We start from the raw sequence: 21,024 nt of genomic DNA on the forward strand, positions 1-21,024 counted from the left end.
CAAAAATTGGTTTGCATGCAGCTTTGTGATCTACAACAATTTATAGAGCTAAATTGTCTTGTCGTGTTCTCTGGGATTCTCTCTTAATTGTAATTAAAAATGCAGTACACTCATCACACTCAATCTATGTAATATGACACTTTATCACTCTTAATTAAGGGGTGCATTTCAAGTTCTTCTTGTTTAACGGGCCTACTGTATATACACGCCCACACACAGGTATGCAAACGTTTGGACTGGAACACTTGTGAGAATCGTGTCTCACAGCATTCATTTATCAACCGCTAACATTTCACTGTCACAACTACCTGGTTTTAACCCTAAACCTAATCTGATTGTTAATCTTCACCTTGAAATACCCACTTGATAAAGTTGGGACTATCCCAAAATAAAGTCACTCTGAAGTACTTTCCTTATCTTTCTGCTTTTCAAGAGCGTTTTCTCCTCATTCAAGTAGATACAGAAATACAACAGAAAACACAGGCGTGCATATTGTTTCACCTTCTGTGCATATATAAGCTTGGTTTCATTGATAATTCATCCACACAGTCTCCAGTGTGCTGCTTCAGTCCCTCCCTGCATTGTCCTTTGTCCAGCACAACATTCCTGGTAATCCAAGCAGCTACCTGTTTCAATTGAGACTCAGGTGGAAACAAGTGTGTCTGTGTGTGTGTTTTATAGATGTGTAGTCAGATGTGTATCAAGCTGCTCTAAAAGCCCCAGTGTTGATCTTTTACTTACAGTTTTGACGTAAAGATTAATGAGCAGGGAGGAATAGAGGTTTTATTTAAAAGTTCCCAAAATGGGGAGTCTCAGGTGTTTTTGTACAGTATTTCAGTTGGGCGAGTGTGTGTCTCATTTGCTGGAACCAAAGATTCTCACAGTCTTGACTTAATGAAATGTTCATGAAATATGAGTCATTTCTTCCGCTTGGAGCTATGTGTGACTGTGTGTGAGTGTACATGCGTAGGAAGAGTATTGCTTACTGTAGCAGCTGAATAATGCAGACATGCAGGCAGATACATGCACATACACACAATCTGAGAGTGTTTATGCTTCTCTGTCATGGAATATTGCAAAAGTGGTATTGTAACGATAATGTAGGTGTGAATATGATCATGAGTCAACAAATGAAGTCTATTTTTCTATATTTTTATTATAGGTAAATCTGAATTCTCCATTACTTTGCCTTTAGTCTATAGAATTTCAGAAAAAATGTCAATCACAATTTTCCAGAGCCTAAGGTGATATCTTCAAACAACGGTTCAAAAATTAAACATATTAAATTTAATATCATATACAATAAATAAAAGCAGCAGATCCCTACATTTGAGAAGCTTGAACCAGCAAATGTTTGGCGTTTTAGATCAAGTGACTAATCGTTTCAGCTTTTGTGTACACATGTGAAGTAGAATATGCTTTTTAGGTTCAGTAAAGCCTCTTATGCCCTCCTGTCTCAGAGCTTCGTGTTACCCACTGGTGGGATCTGAGGCTCAGAATGACAGAAGGACCCACTGGTAACAGAGTCAAAATGCTGAATATCAAAGCAGAAGCATTAAACGATTCACTTTATATGTGAATATTTCTGTGATGGCAGCACTCAAGGAGCTCAGGGCTCAGAAGAATGGGGAGAAAGAAAGTAAGAGAGGATGAAATGAACAAAGGGGGAGAGAGATGTAAAGCCTCTGCAGAGAAACACCTCGTATCTCTGGAGCTCAGTCTGACAAACACAAGCAAGAGACTGCTGTTCTGTCTCTGCTGCCCTTCTCTTTCTTACTCCTTCTTCTGCCCCCCTCCCCCCCGATCCATCCTCTCTATATTTCCCCTTTTCAAGTTGTCCCCCACTCTTCTGCTTATCCTCTAGTCCCTTTGCTGCTGAATCACACTTAAAAGCTTCATCAGTTCAGATCGATCCAGCCAATGTCAGTTCATGTGTCCACCTCTGTCTTTTGCAACACTTGTTTTGCTTGACTGTACAGCAACAAGAGGGTTACTACCCAACTAGTTACAAACAGGCAAACATGAACAACACCTTTTTAAACCCTGTAAGCTCTATAATTCCTTTAACCTCGTTTTACTGAAATGACACACCACAAAAATGTTTGCCAAATATTCTTAGAGGGCGGCCCTCAATAAAGATCTTTCAGAACACGTTTCGTCACTACATTGAAGACGTACGAAGAAGAAGAACAAGTAACGTTAGTAGTAGTAATTGACTGGTTTATTACAAGTAAGAGAAGAAGAGAAATTTTGTTACATTACTATATTACTTTCACTACCACCACAAGAATCTTTTTTTACTCCTTAAATCTTTATTGCAACAAGTGGCATTAGTGCTCGTGCACAGGAGCGAGAAACAGCCAAAGAGAAAAAGGTGTGAAGAGTATAAACAAAAAGAAAGTTATATGACCAGGTAAGCACGAAGGCGTTTCAACGCTGGATAAACTTCAGAGATTTAAGATTTGGGGGTGGCAGAGCTTCTGAAGGACCACTGAAGGGAGGTGTGAATTTGTTTGCACTTGATCTCAAATATCAATAGGGTGACCAGATGAGAATGGGTGAAATTTTGGATGGGGGGGGGTGGCTACCTGTACATTCAGTTCATTGACAAAAAATATTAATATTAACTTCCATTAATACTACATAAAATTTTTAAACCTAAACTCTGATCTTGATATGCATGCTTCCACACCAATGAAAGCTGGATATCAAAGGCTAGCAGTATCAACAGTCCCATTGCATGTTGGCATAGTAAGCAGGCACAAATAGAAAACCAAAGACAAGTTTATTGAGGATGTACACAAATGTTGCATATAAAATTAATAAAACAGAATAAAATACCACAATATAATAATATAAAACACAGAACAATAAAAATTTGGGTAAGGATCTTAATATAAACACAAAATTTTAGATTGATAAAATTTTTAAAGATTATATGATTATTTAGATTAATAAACAGCTGAAATGAATAACTTTTATTTAAAAAAATAACTGTACTTATTTGTCCAATAACATCATAACTTCAACTTTTGCTGCACTGAGATGTGATTACCTACCTGCTGCAATATGTTATCGTCTTCTTATTCAAATCCCACCTTCTAGACTGAAGAACTTTGACCTACACCAAGACCCGCGCTCACGCCATGCTCCCTGAGCTACAGTGCACAGCCGGACCCTTCTCTCAGAATCATTCTCCTTAAAGCCTTATGAGACTGCAGTATCTCTTTTAAAGGAGGAAGCATAAACTTTTCAAATGCAGTTTTTTATTGAGAAAATATCTAATCCAGATTAACTTGCAGCAACTTGAGTCATTTATTAATATTTTTGTCGCTATCTGCCTATATTCTTTGTTTGGTGAGATGTTTTCATGGAAAATTCTGCAAAAGTTGTAAAGTATTTAAAAAAACAAGTTTATGATAATTAAGTGAAGCAAAATCAGACACATGTGGGAATATCACTCTACTGGCAGCATTTTCAATCAGCAGAGAAAATGAGACCTTCAGGTTGTACCACTCTTGCCCAGTCAGCTCAAAGCCATCTCCCTCTTTTTAAATTTAGATCAATAGGTGCCTTGAAATGCACGGTCATACACTTAATTCTCCACTGTGAAGGGCAGATTAATGATCTGTTCAGCACTAAAATTGCATTGACACTCAGCACTCAGCATAGACTAAAGGGGTGTGAGGCAAGGTGGTGGATTTTTTTAATGACGGCTGCAACAATGTAGTTCAACCTGATAAAGTGTTTGGGCCTTTGATGACTTTGATATTGAACACTAACCTCACATAATTGGCCTTTCTTGAAGTAATTACTTCATGTCACTCTGTCTGTCATTCTCTGGGTGTGTTTTGTGTGTGTGTGTGTGTGTGTGCTTTTATTATATACAAGATTGTGCTGGCACTGAATGAAAGTACATTGATGAGCTACCAAAAAACAGGAGTCAAATTGCTTGTATGTGTCCAAATACTCAGTATGTGTCAATACTCTTGACTCACTGTCAAGACAGTGAAGAGAAAGAAACAGAATAATCTTGTACATTTTTTTCAGAAGATGAATATAAATTATATAGTTTATACTTACTAGCAGGAAACATCCAAATGAAACGACAAAATGTGTATTTTGTCAGTGTCCTCTAGAATGGCAAACCCAAGTGTATGTGTAACTAATAACATTTATTACAGCTCTGTCATTTGAGTGCGCCTGTAGGCAATCATGCATCCTAGCAGAGCCCTGTACCTGGGATCTGACATCATGTTATTAATTAATTACACCTGTGCCTTTCCTGCTCTGACATGTTAAAATGTTTGCTGTGAATCTTTGTCTCATCCTCTACATTCTGTGTCCCATGAACACCAAGTTAATTTGACTGGACTTCCTTAGAATAACCTTTGATGTTTATGCCTCTGTCATATTTGTGTCCAAGAGGAATTTGCATCACGTATTTTAGATGGATTAATGATTTGACTGCAGGTCATGTTAGAGGAAGTAATGTTGCAAGTGTATATGGGTTGGAAGAACTTTTACATAAACTTATCAGTGTATCCTTAAATGTGCATACTGTACGTCCGCCTCCCTAGCAACCGGTATTGTAGCAGTAATTGCAATACAATAACATCATTTGCATCTCACAATTTTCTGTACAGTGTTGTTCAACAACTGCAGCATGACAAATACATTACTCAACATTTTGAGTTTCAGGACTGTGTCAACATAGTGTGATTGGGGGTCATCACTCATATTACATAAACGTCCATCTATGCACTGCTGAAAAAACAACTGTCGCTGCCAAGTTTAACTGGAAGTTAATTAGGAGGTCAAATTTTTTTTCCTGTCAGATTTCCAAAGTTGAGGTGTGTGTGTTGAACAGATATAGCAGCAGTGCTTCTTGCTTTTTTAAGTTGCCTCTAGTCTTTTCTTGGCTCTACTATCTGTCTCTCTATTTCTCTCCACATGACGTGGTGATCTCATGCTCTCTATCTTTAGCTTCCCGTAGAGAAGTGACAAGTGTCCCTTCTCTTTATTTTTTGTCCCTCTGTCTCTTCTCTCCTCACTTGTTACATGTCTGTTGCAGCTGCAGTGGATGTAAATAATCCATTCTTCTCTGAGAGCCTGGCTGTTGTAGACCCTCTTACTCTGGCTCATACTCAAACATAACTATTCATGCTGCACAATAGTTTCTCTACATGGGAAAATCTGGACTAACAATCTTCGTGTCTGTGCTAAAGCTAAAGGTGTATAACCTTTATTTTCCCAGTGAAAAGTTAGACTTCACATTCTTATCCAGCCACACATGACAAGTGAAAAAATGACATGTAATAAATCTGTTGCATGTAAATAATTCAGTGATGATTGATATATAGAAGTCTAGCACCTGGATGGGGCTTTGGGTTGGGCTGAGGGGGTAGCTGGACAGAGAGAGCATACACACATACACATTTGGCTCATAGTTGTTCTTAACATACACACAATCAAAAGAAAAGAGACATTACCAGACACGAATTGACCACAAACACAGACCAAATGATCTGTTCACTCATCTCAATTCTCATCTCAGAAAAGGAGACAGAATTGTTTTTTGTCTTCTTTATCTCTTTTTCATCTCTGATATTAGTCTCACCTGGGAGAGAAGCAAGAAGAAATGATTGGAAGTCTGTTTTAACTAGGTCAGACCCTGCAGCTCCCGCCTCACAGAGAGATCAGAAATCTTTTTCCTATTTTATTTAAAGTAACATGAAAAAAGTTATGACCTGAAGCTGCACAGTTTTTATAATATTTTTATATCTGTTTTTATATCAAAATACAGTATATATTCTCTATCAGGTAAAACATTTTTGTTATTTCTTGGAACTATTTAACATTATATTTGGTAAACATTCTCAGTATAAGGCATAAGCATTACATAATATTAGTAAGATTGAAAGTAATAATAGTAATCTTGAGTTGGTGTTAGTTTGTGGGTATTATTAAGCAGGGTTCCATTGCCTTTTGAAAAATGCTTTTGATATGTAAAAATACCATCCTGCAAAACAAATACACCAGAATAGAAGTTGTATAATACATTAGGAGTACTACCAAACACTGAAAGGCTTCAGACAGTCGTAGGTTAATCCATTTTGTAACACCTGCTGATGAATCATAATTAACAGAACTGTTTTGGCCCAAGCAAACATTTTATGATGATAAAAATAATAAAAATACTCCTTTGGCTAAAGGTTGATGTGAAGGTGTGTCAGGCGTCAGGCAGAGCCGCTGCAGTTAAAAGCACTTTGGTGTCCTTGGTTCAAAGCCACTGACAGGTTGGACGCTGTTTGGCAGGTTATAGCTGTGTTTGTGCTATGAGGAATCAAGCAGCTCAAAACAACTCTGTAGGCTCATGTTTTGGCAGTTACAGCCCCTAGGCTTTTCTGGAGATAGACATACTGTAAACACACACACACACACACACAAACACACAGCTTCTCCCTTGATCATCATTTTTTCACTATTTTCCTTAACTCAAAGTGATTTGCAGAGTGCAATGTACTTATGTTTTCTTAATTTTTTTTTTTTTTTGACTAGTTCTAACATTATTTGTTAATATTATGTAGGCTACATTGTATTACTTTATTACTTATGAACTTTCTCTGCTCTCCTCCTCAGCATGAGTACAACAGGTGTCAAACTTTCCTTTCTGTGTTAGCTTGTCCAGTTTTTTGGACTGGTGTGTGGTGTGGTGTGGAGTACGGAGGGGTGGGGCTTCCTATTTTCTTGCCTCTCACAGTTTCTTTTTCTGCTGCAGGGAACCTTTATCCTTTCTTTTTATTCTTTGTGACTCAGCACCAGACCCCATGTTGGGTCTTTGTAAGAGTACAGAGCCTCAGTTTATGAGTTGAGAGGGTGCTTTTTAATTTAAGTGTACATAGGCGTGTGTGTGTGTGTGTGTGTGTGTGTGTGTTGGTTTGGTGTGGGATAGGGAAGTAAACAAATATCAATACATTATTCAGAACAGATAATCTGGCATTCAATATTTTGCCATAACAAATCAACTCAAAAGCAAAATGGCAAAGAGAGCTATTTGGATTTTTGTCAATTGCTTTCTATATTATATATCTTCTGGTATACGTCCCTAGTATGGGATTGAAAATTCACTCTTCAGCCAGGATTTCTACATCTGTGGAGCTTAAAAGATGAAAAATCAGGGTTGCGTGTGTGTGGGCTTGTTTTACTATATTCATCCAAAAACTTGGACTCAATTATACTTGTAGTCTTTGTGGAGACCAAAATGCTGGACCCCACAAGTTTAAAGGGCTTTTTGAGGGCCAAGTTTTAAGGTTCGGGTTGGGGTAACGGTTAAGGTTAGGCATGTAGTTGTGATGGTTAAGGTTAGGGTAAGGGGCTAGGGAAGGCATTATGTCTTCATGTCCCCACAAAGATAGTGACACAACGCTGTGTGAGTGTAAAAGAAACAGAGTGCAGTCTTAGAGTGCAGTATTAGTTGCTGAAATCTTTTAGTAGTCTTTAATGGTGGCTAATGCAGACCTGACTGTCCTCAAGCTACTTTGTTATCTCTCTGTCTCTCCTGTCTTTCTTCACAGCTCTCACACTCGTCTCGTCTAATCTAACCCTTGCTTTCATTACTTCTTGGCTTTGTTCCTTATGCCCTCTCTTTTTGCTCCTCACTTGTTTGCTGTATTCTTCTCTTCTGTACTTATTCTTCATCCCCACATCCATCCATACCGCCATCCATGTCTATTTCACTACCCCTCCACCTTTCTTTTACTTCCTACCCGATATATTAGTCACCCTGCTGATTACCTCTTCACCTGCCCTCCTCCTTCATGCTGCTGTGTGTTTCAGCTGTTCAGTCATCCTGAGATAAGTCCTTGTTCTCTGTTGCATTAGACGAGAGTTGAGCCGTTAAAGAGTGAAACTAGATGGAGCAGGACCTGCGACCTTTGACCTGTTGCCCTTTCACCCTTCTAGCCCTCCAGACTTTCTATGTCAACTTAAGTCCATTCCCACAGTGAAGGAATTTACTAAATGGGAAGTCCCCCCTAAAATAGAATCCACAAATGTTCAGCTCTACAAAAACAAGTTAAGGTACTTGCTTTGGCAAAAAAAATTATGAAAAATTTGTATATATTTTGGAGAGTTATTGCTTTTTTTTTGCCAAGCCAAGACCGCAAACAATACGATCACTGTAGTACTTTAATTCCACGACAACATTACATGTGACAACATGATAGTTATGTGGCAAGATCTGAAGTTATAAAGAGCTTCTTTTATAAATGAAGTAGATTTATGGATGTTTGCTTGCAACAGAACATAATGCTATTGCAAATGATGCTATCACTGGAAAGTAATTAATGGTTTCACAAAACCCGCAGTCAAGCTCTGTTTCTGTTTTTACAGGTGTCTGTAAATGCTTCTGTAAACTTACTCATCAATCAAATCTTTTTCCCCCTCCTTCCTCTCTGTCTTTGCCTTTCTTCCCATGATTCTCCAGGGCGGTGAGGTGGAGCGGGCTTGTCCGGTCATCATGTGCACACGGGCCTATCCTGACCCCGTCCCTGAGTGCCAACTGTTCCCGGGAGAGGTGGAGGAGGCTGAGGAGGAGGTGGCAGACGAAGGCAGGGAGAGGGAATCAGACAGAGACAGTGCCGTGGAAAGCACTCAAGGGTCTGACACGTCAGACGGGCTGAGCAGACCAGGGGACAAGGAGGAATCGCTGGGGGATCTCTTTTTCCCTGGGGACAAGTAAGAACAGTCCCAACTTTTTTTTACTTCTGCTTACCTGTTTGCTTCATGGTCTCTAAAACTTCCTTTAGTCCACAATTGATTATGCTCACCATTCATTCATTTAATCAGAATCTGAAACAAATTACTTTTTGTTTTAGTTCACCACCCAAAATGATAATAAGGATTATGTATGCAGAGTGTAAGTAAGTATCTCTTTTTCCTCAGGTGTGGTCACACCAGTATCTCAGTGACCTCTGACCTATCAACGCGTTCTTCAGCTTCTCTGAACGAGGAGCAGTTTGAGGACTACGGAGAAGGGGAGGAACCAGACTACGCTCCCAGCAGCCCCTGCCCGGACGACGAGACTCGTACCAACGGATACTCCGACCTTGGCTCATCTGTTCCCTCTAGGTAAGAGAGAGTTAGACAAAGAAACATTGTCATCTAATTTGATTATGAAACAATTGCCTCAAATAGATAACATCAGGTCATTCTTGTGCAATCCCTGATCATTTAAAAGATCTGCTGCTGCAGTGGTTTTTACATTGCCACAACCACAATAAAAAGCACACATCTAGATATTAAAACATGCATTTTAGGTCTCTCCCCTACCTCCTCCGAAGAAACTCTCAAGTTGTGTCAGACTCTCTCTCAAACTCTTGATGTTTTTGCTTTTTAACCATGTTAGCTTAGCAAAAGTAATCAAATCACCGCACACACTAATTGTGTAGCTAAGCGGGTGATGACGGATTGATTATGTCGTGTACTCATGACCAACTTCAGTTCAAAATCAGTGTCCTGTTGTTTTGGGTGTGACAGGGAGTGGCAAGGTTAAGGTAATTAACCTACAAATAGCTATGAAGATATATAATTATTGCTCAGCATTTCCTCTAGGCCCAGTAGCAAATGTTTAGTGGCCCAGCACTAGTCTGCAGACCAGGGCCTGGGATCCACTGTGCTACTAAGTGCAGATTATTATATATAATAATTATTTTACTTGTGTGTAGGCTTCTTTGTTATTTCTCAAAGGTGGCTAGTTTCTGTAGCTTCAGCTCTATTAAAAATTATGGACTTGAGGCTGCATTCCACAAACTCCAGCATCGTTACCTGACTCATATTATTCTGAGTTTTGACTGTAGAAATGTAGCTTAGGAGTTCTTGCCCTTAAGGCCACATTAATATTCATCAAAGGCCTGTGTTTAATGGGATTAAGTCTCCCGGCCGATAGACTGCTCTATGCTCCTTCCACGCATACCAAGCAGACAAAACTCACCAAATGGAGTTGGCGTGGAGATTTAAATTCAAAATGAGGCCCAGATTTACAAGAAGTCTTAGGCAACTCAGCATGGGAAAGAAGTTTGGATAACTACAGTACAAAGTGGGTTAAAGGTACACTCACTAATTTTAGTGGCTCCTAAACCAAAACTGTTGACTTTTTGAGTTTTTGAGTTTGAGGTTCAAATTTTAAAACTCAACTGTGAACTGTGTTGACTTGTGAAACTATAACAAAATCTGGGAGTGGTTCTTCATGTACGTACTTGTCAGACCTTGGAAATGACAATGCGTTATGACTTTTCTTTATTTTGGCAAAAGGTTTGGTAATGAGGTCATTGTTTTGCTGCCTTGCTTTGAGTGTCAGCACCTTCCCAACATACTGTCCCAGAAGATCTGGTTCATCTCATAGACATTTAGAACTTTTTTCTTTCACTCTTTATTACTTCTTTTGCTCTGTTTCAGTTAAAAATATTTATTAAGGTTATTTAGTGCATAGCCAATGGATTACGGTTAGGGTTCTAGGTGTATTGGCACCGGTTATGTGGTTGTATATGTATGTGGTAGCCTCATTTCTCTACACACTCAATTTGTGTTTGTATGTTAACACATGCGCAAGTAAAGCAAAACCAGTTATTTTAAAATGAGTTCTTCTAAATTTATCTGCAGATTAAACGTGTGTGTGTCTCTGTGTGTGTTAACAGTGCGGGCCAAACTCCTCGTAAGGTGCGTCAGCATTACACTGGTGAACCAATGGACGTCTTCTGTTCTCAGTGCAGCAAAAAGGTCAACCTGCTAAATGACCTGGAGGCTCGCCTGAAAAACCTCAAGGCTAATAGGTAGGACACACATCGGGATACAAACACACACACAACACACTATGGCACAGTATTGTAAGACTTACATCCCTCAAAATGTCTTTGTGAGCTGCAACATTTTTACACAGTTTTTAGCTCTTTCCTGCCCTCAAACTTTCCCACTGACCACCATAAACTTATTCTGACTGAAAAATCTAAACAAATCACCATTATGTATTTGCTGACTGCAAGTTTTCCTGCCACTTTTATTCAAATGAATCTTAATGTAACTCCACATGGTTAGCATTAATTATTCTGGCAGGTTATGTTTAGACACAACCATGGCAAATTAAAAGACAAGAACTTTATTATACCTGACAGGAGCTGCACACCACACTGTTTTTAGGTGAGACAGCAATTGCTGTCAGCTATTATGTGTATTGTACAGGATACACACCGAGGGGTTTGAAGTGTATAGGTCCACTCACATCGAACTGGTGAGGCTGACTCACTGTTTGCTATGTGATCTTAGTATAATGTGATAAGAATGATGTTATATTGTTTCAGAACAAACATGCACACACACAAGCACACACACACACACACACACTAATTGATTGTTATATAAGGCAGTCATTCCTGTGCTTACCTCATCAACCATTGTAATAGAGAATCTATTATTGGAAACCTAATCCTAGTGACCATTAATAGCTCTTCTGTCCACCGGCAAACACAAGTGCGCACACACACAGACAGGGAGTTATCTGAGACTACTAAATGTTTCAGAGTATTGTTTTTGAATATAGTGTGAACTGTGGAGTCACTTTTTTTCTTTGTTACTTGGACTCTCTGCAGACTCAGCAGGATTTCTCCCCAGGGAGAAATGGCTCTATAATCCAACATGGCTCTCCTAATTAGACACATGCTTTCCCCTTATGAATAATGAAGCAGAGATGGGCAGAAAGAAAGAGTTAGTGGAAAGAGCAAGAACAAGAAATAATCAGTTGGAGAAATTACTTTGAATGGAGTGAGCTCAGAGGATGTGGACAGTCTGTATCCACATGGAATGGTGCAGGGAATTGATTTTGGGGAGGAGGGAGTATAAATATAAAATTAATGGGTAGCAGGTCAGGTAGATGAATAACTTTGAATTTATGGGAGGAAGCAGTGGTGCCAGGATTAAAGAGTTGTAGCGCAACCACAAAAATACACAGCGTGTAAATGTAGAAACACAAAGCATTTTAATAAGTTTATTTTGTACATAAGAGCACCAGTAAATGAAAGAGCTTTTACACAGAAATGTTGTTTAATTATAAATGTGCGCATTTTGTGTAGATAAAAGTTCAGAGATTGAAAAGAAAGCAGCAACTCTGCTATTCAGTTAAGCCTCTTAGATGTCTTCAGAGGACATTAGGTTAACTGAAACATTAGCTGTAGAGGGATCGTTTTGTCACTCAGGATTATACATTCTCTGTAAAACTATGCTTTATCTAAATGTTGAAAGGAAGGAAGATAAGCCTTTTTACACCCTCGTCAGTTATGTTTTTGTACTCCTCTGTTTTCCACAATTGCTTTCTGCACTGAATCTGATACATCTCTTTTGAGCATCTTGAATGTGACTTAGCTCACGGTACTATTGAACCAGAATGAGTGAATTTGAAAACATCCTGTTTGATCTTTCATGTAGTGAGAATAGTATATTACATAGTCGACTTCAGCCCCAATAACCCTCGGACCTAGCAAACACAAATATAAACACGCTCAAAGCTATTTGACATGGGTGCCACAGTGATAGTTTTTGTATTTGCACAGAATAGATGTTTTATAAAAGTTCTCATACTGTATATTCTATGGCTCTGTATTAATTTACCCTTAGCAGGAGTTGATGACAATGTTAGTTTTATGTCTACTCCTGTCTCTCTAACTCTCATTTGTGTGACCCTCCAGTGTGTTTGCACATTTTTGTTAATCCAATGTGAAACCCAGCACAGACAGACACGTCAGACTGAAAGAGTCTTTGGTCTTTTGTCCCTCTGAGACAGTTGCTGAGCTGACAGAAACCCCCGCTCACTGAACCAGGAGTGAAATTGTATTATCATTGACATGTCCTTCAGTGTTTCTCTCTCTCTCTCTCTCTCTCTCTCTCTCTCTCTCTCTCTCTCTCTCTCTCTCTCTCTCTCTCTCTCTCTCACACACATGTCATGGAATCGCCAAATCTTAATTGCCATCAGAAGTTATTTCTAGTGCATTGTTGAAATGTAAGTCTAGACATATCCATGGCAATTCACTGTCTTGTTTTTCCCTTTGGAGCCCCAACAGGAAAATCTCCAGCACTGCTTTTGGAAGGTAGGCCACTCACCTGTATGTGTGTGTGTGTGAGTCCAAGTGTGCATCTGTGTGTGTCTACTGGGAAGGTCATTCACTTGTGCACTTGTGTGTTTATGTATTACATAGTCTGTGCTGCACGTGTTTGCTCTGTTTGTTGGCATAGTCACACACACACACACACACACAGCAAGATTAATAACTTGCTTCCTTATCAGCTGCCCGGCCATTGTGCTCTAAAAGCCAGTTAATTACTAACCGGTTATTGAGAGAAAATACAGGAGGTCTGGATGGAAATAATCTGATCTGTTAAATCTTTTGTTTTTGATTTGACAAAAAAAGTTTGGACATCAGCTTTTTCAGTGGCAGCCATGTATCCCTCTTCATGGCTGGTTGGTCTGTACTGGGTGAAATGTTTTGTATCTAGGCTTTAGTCCTATTTCCATCCACAGTTGCTGAGTTACAGTGACAGAGTGAAAATGGCCTGTCAGACCTGATCTATGTATTCAATATGAGGTTTGGCGCCCTCCCCCTCTTCCTTCTACTGTCCTCACTATCTGGTTTGATTACGTATTTCACTTTTTTGCTCTCTTTATCTGTTCTTTCTCCTTTCTGTTTCCTCTTTTTTAAATGTATCTTCTCTCTCTTCTCTTCCTCCTCTCCTAGTCTATTATCTCCTCTCCTCTCTTCTCCTCACCTCTGCTCTCTTATCCTTCCCTCTCCTCCTTTCTCCTCTCCATATTGCCAATCTCAGTAATGGATCAGAGCTTGCTGTTCTCAAGTTATTCCATCAGTGTAAAAGGGGACAGCTGTAGTTACATCACAGCATCAGTGTCACACTTGATTGTGTGATCTATAAACACTTGTGTGCGCGTGTTTGTGTGTGTGTGGACTAATTTTACAGTAATTCTGTTTGCACCAGCTTCTCTGCTTGGCACTGTCCTTATAGTCCTGTATCATCTACAGTATGCTATCTTACAGCAGCATCACTGCAGGATGGAGCACACTTCCTCTCTGTCTTACTTTTTTACTCTCTGCCACACACACACACACACACACACACACACACACACACACACACATATGCAAACGCACTCAGAACCAGCTGGTGCTTACCTGGATCTATTCCTGGCAGATTCTGTACGTTTGTGTGTCTCTGTGTGTTTGAGCAGGCAGCTGCTTCACAACAGCAACTTAAGCAGCAGTAACGGCAGTACAGAAGACCTTTTCCGAGACAGCATCGACTCCTGTGACATCGACATCAATGAGAAGGTATGAATGCGTCTGTTTGTCCTTATGTTGATCTGTGTCAACCGACCTTTATTTTATTTAAACTAAACTTTTTCAAGTACAGAACAAATGCGTGTGGGAAGTAGTGATTACTCTTTCTTTCATTGCAAGCCTACTGAAACCTCGTGAAAGCTTTAATATACCTCACCTTCAGCCTTTTTTTTGCTCTAAAATCACAGAGAGTAGAGAGTTGTTCCAGGTGGATGCACAGCTTAAGTTAAGAATGCTAAATCACAGGATGAGCCCTGTCAGGATTCCTCTTGCGTCTGCAAATTCAAGGAATAGGTTCATTATTTTCAAGGCTTTAAAACCTTGGGAATTGCTAAGTTACTTTTAGGAAGTATGTTAAAGTGTTGTTGTTTAGTGCATTATGTATAAACATTATGAATCTAGCATCTGACTCACTTTAGTTTCACCTGATATGATATTGTTGTTATGTTGAGGAATATTTCCCCATTTTCATACAGCATTTTTGGGCATACATCATCGTAGATCCCTGAATATAATCGTCTATTTTAACTATGTTTAACTACTTCTCTGCTTCTATCAGGTGAGTTCTCTGGAGAAGAAAGTGGCAGAACTCGAGAATGAGATTCTGATGAACGGCGATCTCAAGTCCAAGCTGAAGCAGGATAACACACAACTAGTACACAGGTAGAGTCAGAAAACTTGGTTTCAGAAATACACTACAAGATTTATTTTTATCTTGCAGACATAATGCAACAGAGTACAGTGATTTAGTATTCACTGTTTCAAAACGCAACACTCAGTAATGATACTGTATTGAATTAATTTTGTGTGATGTGTTCATCATCTCAGGGTTCATGAACTGGAGGAGCAGCTGAAAGACCAGGAGACACGTGCAGAACAAAATCTGCAGGAGACCCTAAAACGACACAGAGAGGCCTACAGCAAGATGGAGAGAGACAAGAACATACAGATAGAGCTGCTGACCAATCGGTTAGAAACACAAAAATAATCAAGTATACTAATGCATAAAAAACATTTATTTGAATTCATTGCGTGAATTAATTGAAGTGTATAATCTAATGCTGAGAAACATTGTACATTAGGGTTTTTAATGTAAAAACAGACTAAACAGGGTTACATTTAAAACCCCTCAATCAGGATATGGACACTGACGTGCCTGCCTGTTAAGAGAAAATGCTGAATATAAAACTGTATGCTAAACAGAGCTCAGAGATTCCTCCAGGGGTTATAGTCAGTAGTCTCTTGAGCTACAGCATAATGTGGACATTTGCTTAAATCGGTGCCTTAGCTGACTATGAAACAAACTTATATATAAAAGTAAACTGATACATAGGATTTTGCCTTTTTAGAGTTAAGGTGCTGGAGGAGGAGAACACTGACATTGCTCAAAACATGTGCCGGCTCAAATCACAGACAGAGAAACTGGATGAGGTAAGCCATATTTACCATTTGCATTCTTTTATCTTATTTGTCCTTTCTTTATTCTGTCTAATTCTGTTTACAGGTCTTCAAAAGTACTTCTACGTTAGTGAAAAAAGTTTTATAAAGAGTCTCAAATCTCATACATTGCATCCAGTGATGTCACTTGAGGCACACTACAAGTTTGGAAATGTAAAAATATGGTGGTTAGAAATAAATCTCTGCTTGAGGCTTGCAGCTAGAAGCTACATTACTAGCTAGTATAACGCACCTAGATCTTCAACCGAACTGTTGGAGGTGGAGTTGATTTTTGGGTAATGTTGGCGCCGGAATTTGACTAGAAAGAAGAATGTGTGGAATAAAAATCAGTGTATGGTTCTTTCATTATTTCTTTTTTGTTTTTTCTGTTTTAAAACCAAAACGGAAAAATGGAAAAACGGTAAACAAAAAAACAGGTCTGTTTTGTTTTTCTGTTTTAAACCCTTAACTGAAAACAAAGGATCTCAGGCATGTTTGTCTTTTTATTATTATTATAATTATAGTTAGCCTATTATTATTATCATATGTAGCCATTTTGCTACAACACATCACACAACAACTGCGACTGTGTTTGCGACCTGACCTTTCTTTTTCTCCGTGAGAGGGAAGAATTTAGATAGTTGCGTGGCGATGCAGAGAGCTCCCAGCTGCAGTAGAACATGGATCATGCCTAATATTCATCCAGCCAGAGGGATCAATCAATAGGGACACAATCCCTACCGGAGAGGGAGTAGGGCAGTGGAGCGTACAGGGACAGAAGATCGCGGAGCGACCGGCCCGCTGCTGACGGTCGGTGTTCGTTCCCTCTGGCTGGATGAAGTCTGACACTTCTGATTTTACGCAAGATCCTTGATGATACAGAAATTAATAGCTAAAGCATGCTGTGAATGTTTTAGAGACCCCCCAAAATATCACAAATCATGCTTTTAGGGGAGCTGATGTCATATTAAGGTGAGCTAAACTCCTCCTGGCTATCCTCTAGTTAACACCATGCCTACAACCCGTTCTCACTCCTTGACTTGTCACATGGTCAAGGCCTATCGGCGTTTGTAACGCACTAGGGATCACTATTGCGTCATATGTCAACGCAGTGGGGGAAGCCCTGTAACATCATTTTGTGGTGGTAAAGGCAGGTATATGATATTTAACAGAAAAAACTCAGTGAGAACATGGTTGGGGTAAAAGGAGGGCCAGGACCTTTGAATCAGGAGACTTGTGTTTGTGTATCCCATGAAATAAAAAGTCAACATTAGGCTAAATATATTTTGTATTTGGCTATTTCTTTTCAGGTCGCATCGCATCTCAACTGTGGTGGATATGATTATAGAAGTGAGCACTATATTGCAGAGCCTCAAACACTCTAAATTCTCCAATTTCTAGCTTAAATATGTCAGCTAGTGATGTGCGATACCACTTAATTCCTATCCGATCCAATATCAAGTAATACCCAGGCTGGTATTGCCGATACCAATACTTTTTACATATTTTATTTCTAGTTTAATTTAACCTCCCCCCTCCCGTTTCTGTATTTATGAGAGAAATAAGGAGTAGGCTGTAGCCTTACCTATTCAAAATAATAGCTGCATAATGACAAGACCTCAAACTACTGTTGTATTCTTTAATTAGAATAAAAATATCCTGCTCAGAACTGCTGCTTCATAACATCATCCTATTAAATGTGACAGACTTAATCTCAGATGTTTAGGGGAGTTTGCGGTGTTTCCAAAGTATTTCACTGTCCTTGCACACACATCACACAGAGCAACATTACTACCTTCACAGCTAAAATACAGCCAGACGTGACTGTTTTTACAGCCAGCCAGAGTCAGTATTCAATCGGGGAAATGTAAAGGGCTGCAGCAACTCACTTCAAAGAAGCTCCGTCACAGAGTTGTAGCACAAGCATGACTTTGACAGGCGGAAGGAAATGTAGTTCCTATCAACAGAGTATAATTAGACCATCCTGGTGACAGTAAGATACTTATGATAAAACACACACTCACTCCAAATGACTGAGTTTAGATATCGATCCTTTTATATGAGTATCGATCCTAGCGCAGGAAACGTTGGTATCAGAAATATCGATACTCTAGGCTGACTAATGTCAGCATCAAGGAAGCATTTTGTTTTGGGCTGATCTGAAGCAGCTGGTTACCTGACCCAGTAGGTTTATTTAAGGTGATGAAGATAAGGTGTTAGAAACAACCCATTTACAGTAAATGACACCTAACCAGATAGTTATCAACACTAACTCACCGAAAATAAGAATGTGTGACAGTGTAGTGTCACAGAAAATAGAAAACATCCATCCAAACTCCATATGGAAAGACGTGTATGTGGGATTTTCTTGAATGAATGCACCCCAAATACCTTTGATTCCAGAAACCTGTGTATATGTACAAAAGTATCAGTGTAGATACAGTATGTGTGTATGTCTTTTTGGGTTTTCAAAATTTAATAATTTAATAATTGCATACTTTAAATGGGAATGCCGGATTTCCAATAACTGAACGGAATGGTTAACAAAAAACAAACTACAAACTATAACTATGTGTGTATATCTGTCCTTCTTCAGGAGAAACAAAGGATGACAGACAAACTGGAGGACACCAGTTTGCGCCTGAAGGATGAGATGGACCTCTATAGAAAAATGATGGACAAACTGAGACAGAACAGACACCAGTTCCAGAAAGAAAAGGATGACATGCAGGAGGTGGGAGGGACTATTTTATGCAGTCAGACACACGCACGTGGGTTGTTTGCTCTTCTGGTCATGCTGTTTCCTCTCTTTCACTCCTCTCTCTCACTGCAATCATGCTGGCTCATCCACCTACAAAATACTGCACTGGCATTATATAACATTGTTCATCTAACCTTTGTCTGTGTGTAGCTGATAGAGGACCTGCGTCGAGAGCTGGAGCATTTGCAGCTTTTCAAGCTGGAGACAGAGAGGCCTGGCCGCAGTCGCAGCTCTTCCTCTGGGCTGGCAGACTTCAACAGCAGGACCAGGGAGGTGGAGCTAGAGCATGAGGTCAAGAGGCTCAAGCAGGTAACGATGAAAGGCTCTGTTCAAATGTCTTTGTTGTGCATAGTTAGCTATGTGCATAGCTACCGAGTGTGCTTTAAGATGCGGAGATAATCATAAAGTTCAGCTTTCTAAAATCTGTTGGTGTTTGCACAACTGCTAGTCTCCAGGAAGGCTGTCATATATAAAGAAAGTTTCTAAGCAAGCTACATAATTAATAATACCCTCACAGGTTGAATGCTGCTCAGTTTTTCTTCAAACATTGAACAAATGACAATTCCTATCCTTGATTTCGAAACTGTGTCTCAATTTGATGCATTTTTGATGGAGTACAGTACTGCCTCTCTGTCAGTCCCTTAGGGAATTTTCAATTTTGTAATCATCATAATGCAAATTCTGCTAATCCCTGCATTATTTCAATGGCCAAATACCCAGCCTTGTAATTTTGTCCAGCCATCTTTTATTTATGAAATGGCACAGTTGCGATGAAGCAACACAATACATTTACATTTCTTATATTATAACCAGTTCTAAAGCTCCTGGGTGGATGTACCTGTACGATGATTCAGATGCTTTCAGATGATGCAGTACATGGATTTATCCTTGAGTTATATTTATCCCTGCAGAACTCAATGCACTCAAACATTCTCTTACAGGAGTATAACAATTTCCATTTAACACCATAAATTGTTTTTTGTACTGCCAGAGGAACATGACAGCGTTATTATTGTCATGACTGCAGATGCTAGGTGGACCTAGGGCACACATTGAAATATATATTATTATACATTACCAATGGGCTTAGGTGGTAGTAACGATCACAGTCAATCTCATTGGCTCCTGTCATTCCCTTAAAATCCCCTTTAAAAGCTGCACTGTCCTCTACATGTTGTATTGATTGTTTAGTAATAGATTTGTGGAGTCCAGTGGAGCTTAACTTAGATCCGTCACAATTTCTGAAAATACCAGCTGCAGAGTACATGTTGTCTGTATGTTTTTCTTTATTTTCAGTATTGGCATTGAAAGTTTTGCCTCTAGGTATCTGCCTGCCACAGTTAGAGACTCAAATGTCCAGTTACTGTTTCCAGTCCTGCAAAGTGTACAGACCAGGTGCAGAGTAAACAGCAGAAATAAGGGAGTAGATGATAATCTTCCTCAGATGTCGTCTCTCATAAGACTAGTAAAAGTAGATGTTAACGCTCGTTGAAGTTGTATAGAAGTCTGTGTCTGACTCATTCTCATGATGATGTGTTGATATGCATTAGAAATGAAGCTTCAGAGTTTTTACGCCAACAGTGTGAAGTAATTTTGTAAGTGATGCATAGCCAGTCAGTTAGAATTGCTGAATTGTACAGCATGTGTATCTCATCAGATAAGTACCGTGTCCTCCTTTTGCTTGAGATCAAACTTGCCACTAAGTGCACGCAAGCATGAAGGGGAACAGTTTTATACCGCAAATAATTTCTCTGTCAATATATCAACTTCTTAACCTGAGCTACTTGGAACAATTCAGTTTGATTGTCCGTTGTTGAACAAATTATGTACCTGTGTGTGGGTAGGAGCCCTAATTTTAGAGAAACTGCGCTGTAACATCCATGAGGATAAGCTCAATCTTATACCTGCCTGTGCACCTCTTTAAATGTCTGTATGTGTGTGTCCAGCGATTTGTGTCCCAGGACTTTCTTCCCCCTGAATTCCAGCACCTGGTGTTGTCTGGGGCTCGGCTCCGTCCTGGTCTGATGGTAAAATTGCTTCTGTGACCTTTGACCTCCCAATTAACCACTAATCACAATGGAGTAGAGCGGACTTGCCCGAGCTGAGTTGGGGTCAGCGCTGCAATTCCCTCACTAACGGTTAAGGATAGAGCAAGGGAAAAGCAAACTGACCTCATGTCAGCACTCAAAAGGCAACTTAATCCTGGAGCTTTCATAACACACCAGACAAAGCAGGGGAGCAGTTTGTTCTGTAACACACATAACCCATGTTATGTCCCGTAGGTGTTGCCAAAATAGTGCATTTCTGTGTTTGCTGCTTTGTTTTGTCGTATGGGTTGAGTGAGGCTTTTAAAAGAAATCTAAATAGCATCATCACTCCTGATGCACTGCGCATTGAGATACTTATCTCTTTCGCTTCCTATCTCTCCCT

General features: G+C 39.5%; 1 protein-coding gene across 5 annotated transcripts in view; it reads left to right on the plus strand.

Moving 5' to 3' along the window:
- The window catches only part of rab11fip4b (RAB11 family interacting protein 4 (class II) b), a 59,009-nt gene that overhangs the window by 34,641 nt on the left and 3,344 nt on the right, over positions 1–21,024 (plus strand). For 4 of the 5 annotated variants that reach the window (XM_038713732.1, XM_038713735.1, XM_038713734.1 and 1 more), the window contains 11 exons: positions 8,489–8,739; positions 8,947–9,132; positions 10,698–10,832; positions 13,101–13,136; positions 14,288–14,387; positions 14,956–15,059; positions 15,225–15,365; positions 15,746–15,827; positions 18,430–18,567; positions 18,745–18,903; positions 20,541–20,621. In XM_038713732.1, coding sequence (XP_038569660.1) covers positions 8,489–8,739; positions 8,947–9,132; positions 10,698–10,832; positions 13,101–13,136; positions 14,288–14,387; positions 14,956–15,059; positions 15,225–15,365; positions 15,746–15,827; positions 18,430–18,567; positions 18,745–18,903; positions 20,541–20,621 — 1,413 coding nt within the window. The remainder of the gene's footprint in view (positions 1–8,488; positions 8,740–8,946; positions 9,133–10,697; positions 10,833–13,100; positions 13,137–14,287; positions 14,388–14,955; positions 15,060–15,224; positions 15,366–15,745; positions 15,828–18,429; positions 18,568–18,744; positions 18,904–20,540; positions 20,622–21,024) is intronic. The other variant, XM_038713733.1, reaches the window with a different exon arrangement.

This window comes from Micropterus salmoides, unplaced genomic scaffold, assembly GCF_014851395.1.
Source record: "Micropterus salmoides isolate LMB-PRFRI ecotype aquatic unplaced genomic scaffold, ASM1485139v1 Ms_hic_scaffold_12, whole genome shotgun sequence".
NCBI lineage: Eukaryota > Metazoa > Chordata > Actinopteri > Centrarchiformes > Centrarchidae > Micropterus > Micropterus salmoides.